This window comes from Miscanthus floridulus, unplaced genomic scaffold (assembly GCF_019320115.1).
Source record: "Miscanthus floridulus cultivar M001 unplaced genomic scaffold, ASM1932011v1 os_1566_1_2, whole genome shotgun sequence".
In the NCBI taxonomy this organism is placed as follows: Eukaryota; Viridiplantae; Streptophyta; class Magnoliopsida; order Poales; family Poaceae; genus Miscanthus; species Miscanthus floridulus.
In genome coordinates, this window is record NW_027097786.1 from 1,991 (window position 1) to 14,197 (window position 12,207).

Sequence of the window (12,207 nt, forward strand, 5' to 3'; positions counted from 1 at the left end):
GTGGGTGGTGGCGAAAAAGGATGGGAAGGGAGCAGATGGGTAAAGTAGATACAAGGGACGGGGGCGATTTCAGCCAATACTGAGGCAGGAGCTCGGAATCAAGCGCGGGCTCGCATAGGTGACCCCAGGTACCGCTTGGAATTGGTATTGGTTTCCATGCTGTAATTCTGTGGACACTTAATCGTGTGGCATTGAGCTTGCCCAATATCAAATTTCTCAATTTCATGCCTATTTCATAGATCCAAACGGGGTGTGAGGGAAATGCACACAATGAAAAGATTATTGCATATTCAAAATTGAGTTTACATAAGGCTAAAATCTAAAAGGATGTACAACAACCAGTGTTACAAAATTTTTCAACTCAAGCCATGACAACATGATGAATTTCAGATTTTATCCTGCACTAGTGTAGGATATCTTCATGTTTAAAAACAGCTTTCCAAGTTTAAATGGAGGGGGCTTTATTATAAAAAAAAATCTTTGCAAATGCAAGAGGATGTCAAAAAGATGTATTTTGAGAAGGTAAGATCACATTTTTGATGTGAAGGAGTTTGTTTCCAACGCGCTTGCAACCTCTCTTCTCGGTTTGTTTTGTTTTACATGAGCAGGACCGTAGGAGGAAAAGTAGAACGCACTCTAGCCGATGAAACTCAAAGCGCAATCTAACCTTTCAATATACAAAAACAAGTAGTGTAGTTGTTGGAAACTCGGAACTGGGACACATTAAAACACACACGAGACAGATAACAAGCAAGCAAGCTACTGATGATTCTAGGTTAGTAGCCTATTATTCTGAGAAGCAGCAGTCAAAAACTCAAGATCAATAGCTCATAGGTCAGTCAGGCTCAGCTGGTCAGGCACCGCGAGCGTGCGCCAAGAGAATCTGAGCCAAGGTGGGATAGGAACCACACTGACCACGGCGAGCGCCTCCTCCTTGCTGTGGATGCTGGCGTTCTTCCTGAGCAGCTCCGTGAACGGCCCGTTCCACTGGCCCGTCTTGTGTGCGCGGATGACCTCAAAGTGTTGGATTTCGTTTTAGTCATATTCATTGGATCGGGATATTTTGCATAGGAATAGAATAGGTGTTCGGGATTTACATGAGAGGCAGAGAGAAGGGGAGTGAGATATAGCAAACCATCGAAAGCCGTAGTGGTCGAAGCTCCGGCCGGGGTCTCGTTGACGGACGCCATCTGCGCGCCGGCAGCGACATTCGGTGGAGAGGGAGGAGTCGGCGCTATGGCGTCCTCGGCGGCGGCGTGTGCATCGGGGTGGCGTTGCCGACGTCGGTGGTGCTTCCCGTCGCTGGCAGCGCCGCTTCTCAAGATCGGATTTAGGGTTAGGATGTCGGTGGGGTGACTGGCGGCGCGGTGAACCTCGTACAGCGAGCCCCGGCCTCCACCTTTCCTTTATAGCGCTGTGCGACGGGGGCCCACCAACCATGTAGGGTTGGGCGCCCCCGATCAGGGCACGAGAACAAGGCCCAAAAGGCCGTTGGGCCTAACTGGTGGGAGATCAAACCTAACATTCTCCCCCTTGATCTCTCATCTATTCTTCGTTCTTTAATTTCGTACTCAAAACTTTCAATTCATATTTTTCTTGCTTCCATCCTATTTCATCACAGATTAGTGCATAGAACTGTCCCATCGTCACAGCAATTAGTGCCGTTGGACTAACAGCCACAATACACTTCTCCGTTTTGAAATGTAAACTTTCTTTGGGCCCTTCGTATGTTCAGGAATCATAGGCTTTCCCTTAAACCCATGCCGGCTACGTGTTCTCTGAACACGTTGGGTGGTAAGACCTTTGTGAGCGGATCCGCGAGCATTTTCTCTGTACTTATATGCTCAAGATTTATTATATGATCTCGAACTTTATCTTTCACAACATAGTACTTTATGTCAATGTGTTTGGCAGCACCACTTGACCTATTGTTGTGAGCGTACAGTACCGCTGGATTGTTATCACAATACAATCTCAGTGGTTCATTTATATCATCAATCACTTTTAATCCAGGTATGAATTTCTTCAGCCAATTCACCTGCCCCGTTGCCTCATAGCATGCTGCAAACTCGACATACATTGTCGAGGATGTAGTTACGGTTTGTTTGGAGCTTTTTCATGATATAGCCCCTCCTGCGAGAGTAAATACATATCCTGACGTGGATTTTCTTTCATCTCCCGCATAATCAGAATCTGAATACCCCTCTATCAGCAGGGAGTCAGATCTTCTATACGTAAGCATGAGGCCTTTCGTACCCTGCAAATAACGCAAGACTTTCTTCACTAATTTCCGATGTTCAATTCCTGGATTCTTTTGATATTTGTCAAGTAATCCGGTAACAAAAGCTAAGTCAGGGTGTGTACACACTTGAGCATATTGTAAACTTCCAACAGCTGAAGCATACGGTACCGCTTTCATTCGGTCAATTTCATATTGGTTCTTGGGACACTGATGTTCCCCAAATCTATCGCCCTTGACTATAGGAGCAGGTGAAGGACTGCACGCATGCATACTAAATTTCTTCAGGACCTTTTCTATGTATGCCTTTTGCGATAATCCTATAACCCCTTTTCTCCTGTCTCGGTGAATCTCTATTCCCAAAACGAACGAGGCCTCACCGAGATCTTTCATATCAAAGTTTGAGGACAAGAATTTCTTCGTTTCCATTAGTAGATTGATATCACTACTAGCAAGCAAGATATCATCCACATACAAAATTAGGAATATGTACTTTCCATTCTTGAACTTTGCATATACGCAATTGTCCTCAACATTTTCTTCAAACCCAAAACCTTTTATCGTTCTATCAAACTTTAAATACCACTGTCTTGAAGCTTGCTTCAATCCGTAGATTGATTTCTTCAGGCGGCATCCTATATTTTCCTTTCCTTTTACGACAAAATCTTTCAGCTGTGCCATATAAACATTTTTTTCCAAATCCCCGTTTAGGAAAGTCGTCTTTACATCCATTTGATGTAACTCCAAATCATAGTGGGCTACAAGTGCCATTATAATTCTGAAGGAATCTTTAAATGAGACTGGAGAAAACGTCTCATTGTAATCAATCCCTTCTCTTTGCGTAAAGCCTTTCGCCACAAGTCGTGCTTTAAATCTTTCTATATTCCCTTGAGAGTCATATTTCGTTTTGTATACCCATTTATAGCCTACTGTTTTGGCTCCTTTAGGAATATTTTCTAAGTCCCAAACTTTATTGGTACTCATTGATTTCAATTCATCTTTCATGGCCTTAAGTCACTTTGATGAGTGGTCGCTTCTCATGGCTTCTTCAAATGAGGTGGGATCATCCCCCATCTGACATTCTTCTATTTCATAAACTTCATAGTCATCAGTAACATCTGATCTTCTTATTCTTTGAGACCTTCTAGGTGCCTCCGGCACTTGTTCCACATTTGGCTGTTGTTGTTCTTCCTCATGTGCAACATTTGGTTATATAGGTTCCTCAAGGATAGGTTCCTCAAGGATAGGTTCCTCATGTTCATTCATTGTCGCCATGGGAGAACTTGCAACAGGTGTTGGTACTACAGTGTCCTGCACTATCGGTGCAACAGCAGCAGGTAGCGTGAAGAATGGTTCTTCAACCATCGAAGTGGATACATGTACCCGCTTCTCCTGTAGGCTGATTTCTCGTGCTACCATGCTCCCCCTGATCATGTTATCCTCTAAGAACACAGCGTGTCTTGTTTCTACAATCTTCGTATGTCTGTCAGGACAATAGAAGCGATATCCTTTCGATCTTTCTGGATAGCCAATAAAATGGTAGCTGACTGTCTTGGAGTCTAACTTTCCTATGTTTGGGTTAAACACTTTTGCCTCAGCTGGACAGCCCCACACACGCAAATGGTCAAGTGAGGGTTCCCTTCCTGTCCATAATTCATACGGTGTTTTAGGCACCGATTTACTTGGTACTCGATTAAGTATGTGAATGGCGATTTTCAGTGCCTCCATCCATAAACTAATCGGTAATGTGGAGTAACTCATCATGCTTCTTACCATATCCATTAAGGTACGGTTACGTCTTTCAGCCACTCTATTCTGCTGAGGCTCCCCCGGTGTGGAGTACTGAGCAACTATGCCATTTTCCTGTAGGAACCTTGCAAATGGTCCAGAAATTTGGCCATATAGGGTATGTCGCCCATAGTACTCTCCACCTCGGTCTGATCGTACTATCTTGATTTTCTTATTGTGCTGATTTTCAACTTTAGCTTTAAATATTTTGAATTTATCCAATGCTTCCGATCTTTCTTTAATTGGATAAATATTGCTATAACGAGAGTAGTCATCTGTGAATGTTATAAACGAGTCATAACCATCCACACTTTTCACAGGAAAAGGACCACATATATCTGTGTGGATTATTTCTAAAATTCCTGTGCTTCGTTTGGCATATTTCTTAATTTTCTTGACATATTTTCCTTTGATGCAATCAATACATTGTTCTAAATCTAAAAATTCTAAGTGCGGGAGAATTGATTCGTTAACCAATCGTTCCATTCTCCCTCTCGAAATATGGCCCAAGCGACAATGCCATAATTTCGAAGAGACAGTATCAATTCTCTTCCGCTTCTTAGTTACATCCGTAGATAGAGAATCATTCACATTCTCATCACATACATTGTTCACATTCTCAGCAAGAGATAATAAATAAAGCTTGTCTTGTCGGAAGGCAAGACCAACACATTTATTATTAACCAGTATCTTACACTTACCATCACCAAAATGGCAATCAATTCCATCATCATCAAGTTTCGAAACACTTATCAAATTTCTACGCAAAGAGGGAACATAAAGTACTTCTTTAAGTCTAAGTACAAAACCATTATTCAATTCTAAAGAAAAGACTCCAATGGCTTCAACATTGGCTTGCACTCCATTTGCAACTTTAATCGTTCTTTCTCCTCTTTACAAGGTTCTCGTCCCACTTAACCCCTGTAAGGAATTTGCAACATGAGTAGTTGCTCCTGAATCAACCCACCAAGTGGATTTATCATAACATAAATACATGGATTCATCTACAAATGTAATAAATTCATCACCTTTCTTTAGCAGAGATTTCAGGAAGTCTGGACAATCCCTCTTGTAGTGTCCCTTCTTGAAGCAGTGCTTGCACTGATCTTTTTCAGCTCCACCATACTGCTGATTCTCAAAATCCTAGGGTTTCTTTCCCTGTGAACTAAAGAAAGAGGTCTTATCCCACTTAGGTTTCCCTTGTGGTTTAGAATTCTTGCCATTAAAGTTCTTTCTTTTGTTATCCTTCACAAAATGAGCAGATTCACCTTGTGAGGACTTTATCCTCTCCTCTTCTTGAGCACACATTGAGATGAGTCTTTCTATGCTCTATCTTTTAGGCTGCATATTGTAGTTCACAATGAAGGTGTCATATTCTTTTGGCAAAGAAGCAAAAATCAAATGAATCAGGAAATCATCCTCCTTCAAATTCATTTCTTTTAGCTTAGATGCCGTAATGTTCATCTTTAAAATGTGCTCTCTTATGCTACCACCAGTGAATTTTTCATTCACAAGCTTCTTAATCAGTGAACTTGCTGTGGCCTTGGTAGACCTAGTAAACTGACTCTTGATTTTCTCAAGATATTCTTTGGCAGTAGCACATTTAGGGATTGAGCCCCTTATCTGTTCTTTTATGGTGGCTTTGGCTACCAACAGGCACTTGCGGTTGGAGAGAGTCCATTGCCTATGTTCAAGGTCATATTTCATTCTTATTTCAGCATGATCACACTTTCGAGCAGCGAAATCAGCGTCAGATTCATTGTCATCTCTCACCGGGTCCTCTGGCTCAGTAGGACACGGTGAGGTGATGGCAAAATCGACCTCTCCCAACACAAGTTCCAATTCATACTTCTCCTGCCACATACGGTGATTGGTTCTATTGAGTGTCGGGATGTTGGCAATGTTCACAATGCATTTGCCTCCTGAAATCACACCAAAGTAAGTAAGAAACATTTATACATAAAATTTCATGCTTTAACTCAACGTTGGTCAAATTAAAACTTATAATTTATCCATGCAAACATTTTACATCACCGTTGGGCAGAAGTAAAATTAATGCACAATTTCTCATGGATCAAAAATTATAATATTGTTATTAACAACGTTGGTCAGAAAATAATAATATCATAATCGCATCAAAATTATCAGAAATTCATCACTTCTCTTAAAATTAAATTATCCCGTTGGTTCAAATTTAATCAAAAGAGAACGAAAATTATCATGCACAGCGGAAACATTAATAATCTTTTCATATTATTATTTTCCAGAAGCACTAAAAAAAATTTACTGTTTTCTGAGCAAAGTATCGTTGGATAAAATTTGCACAGAAAAATTGTATCAAAATCATTCAAATTCATCAAAAATATGCATCAAAATTGCTTCTGGAAAATAACAAAATTTTCCTTCTTTCTTTTCAGCCTAGCGCGGCCCAAGACGGCAAAAAACCGGCTTGGCCCAGCTGTCCTCGCGCGCACAGGCCGCACCTAGGCCGCAACATGGGCCTGGGCCTTCAAAGCGCCGCGCGCGCTCGCGCCCGCCTGGGCTGGTGACGGCCCGAGCATCCGTGGCCGTTGGTTCTGATCGGACGGTCGCGCGCCGTCTTCGGCCGGATCAAAACCATCGCCGCGCCGGTGCCGTGGAAACCCTAGCGCATTCGCGCCTGCTCTCTCTCTCTCTCTTCGCTCTTTCTCTCTTCTCAGCCGCAGTGATGACCGTAGCCACCGAGCAGCCGCGAGCGAGGAAGGCAGAGCGGGCAGCCATGGCGAGCCTTTGCGCCGTCGCCGGCCCCATCGCCGGCGCGTGTGCTCCCCAACGGGTGAGCACGCCGCCGTCGAGGGGCCTGGCCGCGGCGCTTTCTTGGCCGAGCCCGGCGAGCCAGCGCCCCCGGCTCGGCTTCTTCTCCCGCGCCGGCGAAGGTTCATCCGACGCACCCTAACCCTAGCCCCACTTTCCCCTTTCTGATTTGAGTTGTTCTTTTCGGGTTTATCCGAATGGGAAACTAGGGTTAGGATTAGGGTTCGTTCTTGCCGATTCGGAGACCGTCTCCCAGACGGGCGCCAGCCGCAGCGCCTCGCACCTGGTCACCGTGAGCGTGGCCAGCCCGCGCTTGAGCGCGCCCAGCGTGTCGTCGTCCGCGCTCGCCGGGTCGTCGCACGCGGAGATGGCGCCGATGGCGCGCAGCGCGGGCTCCCGCCCCAGCGGCAGGCTCGGCAGGTTCGCCAGCCCGCCGATGAGGTCGCGGTAGCTGTTGCCGAACGGGAGCGTCGTGCCGTTGCGGATCACGTGCTCGTACCCCGGGAAGGCGTACCAGTGGTGGCTCCCGTTGGCGAAGCCGGCGAGGGAGAGGTCGCGGGGCTGCAGGGCCAGGGTGATCTTGTCGCCGTCGCGGCCCACGAGGTTGATGGGGATCAGCTCCGGCGTGCCGCCGCGTTTCGCTTTTGCAGCTGCAGCCTGTGCCTGGTCGATGTTGTTGCTGGGCAGCAGAGCAAGAGCAAGGATGAGGACGACAAGGAATATCGCCATGGAAAGAGAAGGACGCTCCATCTCGAATGGTGGATCGCTGGATCGACCTGGTCGAGTGGAAACGGAGGCCAGTATACATACATGGTGGAAACGCACAATCACAAGGATTGCATTGCACAACTACCGTAGTGGCTATAGTACATCAAGCGCAAGATGGGTGATATGGTAATATGCAAGCGGCTCTGTTGAGTGTCCTTGCTCAGGCAGTCTCTGGCGCCCACGTTCCTATGTTCTTCCTACCGCAGTGCCAACGCTTTACCCTTTGCAGGAGACGCTTTGTAGAGACAGGACGAATCAGTGCCAACGGCCAATGCAACCTTAACACATATGCAGCAGCAAGTATATGCATCCGAGTCGCGCCTGCGAACTGTCCGTGCCGTGTTTCACAGTAAAATCAACTGTTCTTTGTTTAGTGTTTCACAGTAAAATCAACTGTTCTTTGTTTAGTGCTTGTTTAGTTCCAAAAAGTTTCTCAAAAAGTGCTATAGTAGCCATCACATCGAATCTTGCGATACGTGCATAGAGCATTAAATATAGACAAAAAAAAAACTAATTGCACAGTTTGGTTGGAAATCGCGAGACGAATATTTTGAGCCTAATTAGTCCATGATTGAACACTAATTACCAAATAAAAACGAAAGTGCTACAGTAGCTAAATTTCCAAATTTCACGAACTAAACACGCACTTAATATCTACTCGTTTCTAAGGGCGGTTTGCAAATAAGAAAATCCACTTAAAAATATGATTTTCAGAGGTGATTGTTTAATATCTTGTTTTACTAAGTCAACTGCTCCATATTCCAAAAAAAAAAGTCAACTGCTCCAGGAAACCGAGGGCATGTTTGGTTCACCCTTCCTAAGTTTAGTGGAGTCACTTTTACTCACTAAAATGCCAAACACCCCTCTAAAGTTTAGTGCCTTTTAAGCCCCCTTTGGCACGGCTCATCCAAAACGGCTTCACCGGTGAAGCCAAAGCCGGTGATGCTAGAAAAACTGGCTTTTTCTGGCTTCTAGTTCATTTTAACCTCGGCTTACAAAACGGCTTCACACTACAGTGCCTCGATTTGCACAAAATAGATGAAGCCAAAGCCGGCATAAGCCGTGCCAAAGAGGCCCTTAGTCATCAAGGGGTAACTAAAAGTGACTAAAATGTACATGGGACAGCTGCTTTAGTGGTCTTTAATTATTATAACCAAACATGGGGTCACTAAACCTTAGAGGGGTCACTAAATTTTAGGAGCCACTAAACTTTAGACGGTGGAACCAAACAGGCCCTGATTTCTAGGGACGGCTTGAAAACTACATTGCAGCAAAATATTTTAGAGATGGTTTACTAGTTACTGTATTAACCGTTCCTAAAAAAAATAAGGACGTTTGTAAAAGCCATGCAGAGTAGCATGAGTGCTAATAAGAATTACTTGGGTTCAAGTAGCTGGTGCATTTGCATGGTAGTGTGCGTCTTTTGCAAAGTTGTTTTGCAGCACTACTAGGATAGCCTACGGGCTTCCTCAGAAAAAAAAGATAGCCCACGGGCGAAATCCATTTGCATGGAGCCTTTATAAAAAATGTCGTTTTGTGATATTTTGGCCAAAACCATTGCATCAACGATATTAGCTAGGGCTCCCCAATTAGTTTTAATGTTCAATTCCTCCCTAAGGAGTAGCGACTAGTCGATTGACACAAAAATGGCATGGAGGCTATGGTAGTTTGGGGTTGGATTGGGCTTGTTTGTATTTTTCTACTATTGTCAAAAGTATAAACACTCACGATTCACTTTTGAAAAGGAATTGGATGATTCAATCATCGGACCATGTTAAATATTTCATAATGTTGCTGATTTAGTCCGGCATAGTCATGCTAATCGTGCAAGAAAAAAATGGTGTGGTTCTGTTCTTGGATGTATTGTCTATTGTCATATACGAAGAGAGACAAGGGTGACATCACAGGATATTTTAGGATAATTTAGTGGACAAATATTAATTTTTGCATAAGAATGGGCAGTGATATATAATTATCACATACTTTCCATGCATCAACTCTATGTTTCATTGCCACTTAACTTTTGAGCAAGTTAACGTTGACACGTAGTTTTGATGCTTAAATGTATGCTTCATTTCAAATTAGGTGGTTGTTTGGTTGCGCAAACTCTAATACGCGACCGTTGCGACATCGCGCGATGGCGCGACCTCCCTCCCACGCATCTCCTCTCCCTCTCCTACTCCCTCCTGTGCCTGTGATCGCGCCCGCAGCGGAGACGAAGAAGACGACGCCAATGGCTAGGGTTCTGGCACCTCCATCCCCTATTAAGGCAGGCTTAGAAGGGGCCGATCAGGGGGAGGCAGGCCGGCTAGGGGTGGGGAAGGAGGTCGGGTCAGGGAGGGGCAGGGGCGTCTCAGCATCAACGAGCATGGCCATGGCGGAGCTCCAGCGAGAAGGGGAGGGGAAGAAGGCTGCCGCCGCGAGCGTGCTAGGGTTTGTGGAGCTCTAGAAAACCCTAGCGTGTTGTGGCGAGGTGGTGGTCGGCGGCAGGGGCGAGGAGGAGGAGGAGGAGGAGGAGGGCCAGGGTCGAGGACGATCGCGGGGTGCTCGACCAGGAAGGTGGGGGCGACGGAGGAGGGGCGTGCGGGGAGGAGGTGGCGTAGGGAGGAATAAGGGGTCACGCCCTCCTGTCGCGCGTTAGCGGCCTCTGTTTGGTTGGGCTTTTTTGCACAATAAACATTTCACAGTTGTATCCACTGTTGTTAACTAATTACCATCTGGTTACACTACTGCAGATTGACCTACCACCAACGCATCTGTCACCGCTAGTATCATTAAAACCGAAGGTGATAGCTATCACCAATGGTTCGTAATATGAACCGTTGGGGCTGGTTCGTAAGAACATCCGCGTCGATAACTATCACCGCCGCTTCGTCTTACCAACAGACGGTGATAGTCATCATAGCTGGTTTGCACCACCAGCCGGGCGGTGATAATGTGCTCCTCATAACTGTCGTCTCGCCATATGAACCAGCGGTGAAGACATTTTCACCGCCAGCTCGTTGTATGATACGACGGTGATAACCATGCTGTAGTATAAATAGAATCATAACTTTTTAAAATAAAGTTAGATGAAAACAAACTTTCTATCAAAGTTGTAGATCTCGACGCAATCGACAACTTTCTAGTTGATGACTTTTTCTTTTGAAACCATTTACGGTCCTAGAATTATGTTTGAAGCGCTCAAATTTTAAAATTCAATTTTTTCGAATTATACAAACGACCCTAGATGGAAAACGACCAAAACCAAAGTTGTATATTTTGATGAGATATACAACTTTGTAGTTGACAAATATTTCATTAGAAATCGTTTATAGTCTCAAATTTGTATCTAAAGTTTTAAAATTTAAAAAAAAACAAAATTTTCAAACAACCTCGGATGAAAAATCGACCAAAACCAAAGTTGTAGATCTCGATGAGAACAACAACTTTATAGTTGATGACTTTTTCATTTGAAATCATTTGAGGTCCCAAAAGTCTAAACAACCAAAATCAAAGTTGCAGATCTCGATTAGAACAATAAATTTGTAGTTTATGACTTTTTCATCTGAAGCCGTTTGGGATCCTAAATATTCATTTTAATTTCTGAAAAGTGAATAGTAGAGGAATGGATATGTTACGTAGATACAAGTGACTTAGGGATGGAGTGGTTAGAGGAGCTAAGGGCAAAGGTCTCAGGTTCGAATCCCAATACCACCGTGTACCATGAAAAATAGCGTGGAGCTAGAACTGAAGCAACTTCCCGGTACAATGAAGCTGGAGCTTGGGGGGGGGGGTGGGGCATTTCCAGGATTGAAACAAAAAATTTTGATTTTTTTTTGCCTGTTTTTTGGATTATTGAAAATTCAAATCACCGCCGGCTATTAGTACGAACCGACTGTGATAAGCTAGTATCATCGCCGGTTGCAAACCGCCTGAGAATGTCATCACCAACGACAGCTTACAGCCGAGACCGAAAAGCATTTATGATGGACTTTACGAACCGCTTGTGAAAATGTCTGAATGTAGTAGTGTTATGTTGTTTCTGTAATATAGGCTCGCTTCATTCTGCGCAATACAATGCCCGTACTGCCCACAACCTACCACAGACGGATCATGTAGCCAGCAGTGTTACCTCATGTGAACCAACTAATCAAAGTATTTGATTACTTTCTTCAAGCTGTCAAGTGTCCATGGCAGCTATCAAGTTGTTTGCATTGTAGGGTTACACATACTTGGGTTTCAATATATTTATTCTAGATAAATTGGAACAAAAATTGCCGAACAGAGGAGAATCTGATGTTCAAGTTGCAACATGAAGGTCCATACCGTTCTGCTTTCATTCTTCAAACTAGGGATCAGGGAATCAAAGAAATCGGCACGTATTTTTTATGTGTTCTTGACTTGAATCCTCTACACAATGAATGTCCCTATAGAATGCGTAAATTCCTGTTTTTGTTCTGGTTCCATATGAAACTCTGGTTCTGACTGTGTTCCAAAGGAGAACCATTTTATAGAAGGCGCCTTTATAATCGTCCAAAAGTTAATGTCAGGAATTTTTGATCTGATGATATCAACTAATAGAAAGGGACTTAGTTTCGATGATTAAGAGATAATTAATATATTCCATTCCATTTCAT

The 12,207-nt window shown here is 44.1% G+C and overlaps 1 protein-coding gene across 1 annotated transcript; it reads right to left on the reverse strand.

The window, feature by feature from the left end:
- Nucleotides 1–828: 828 nt before the first annotated feature.
- On the reverse strand, nt 829–7,570 carry LOC136534142 (60 kDa jasmonate-induced protein-like). The gene is made up of 2 exons (XM_066526608.1): nt 7,055–7,570; nt 829–1,014 (listed from the first exon to the last, which is right to left on the reverse strand). The coding sequence occupies exons 1-2, from the start codon at nt 7,568–7,570 to the stop codon at nt 829–831; spliced, it is 702 nt and encodes a 233-aa protein (XP_066382705.1).
- Between the last annotated feature and the right edge of the window lie 4,637 nt (nt 7,571–12,207).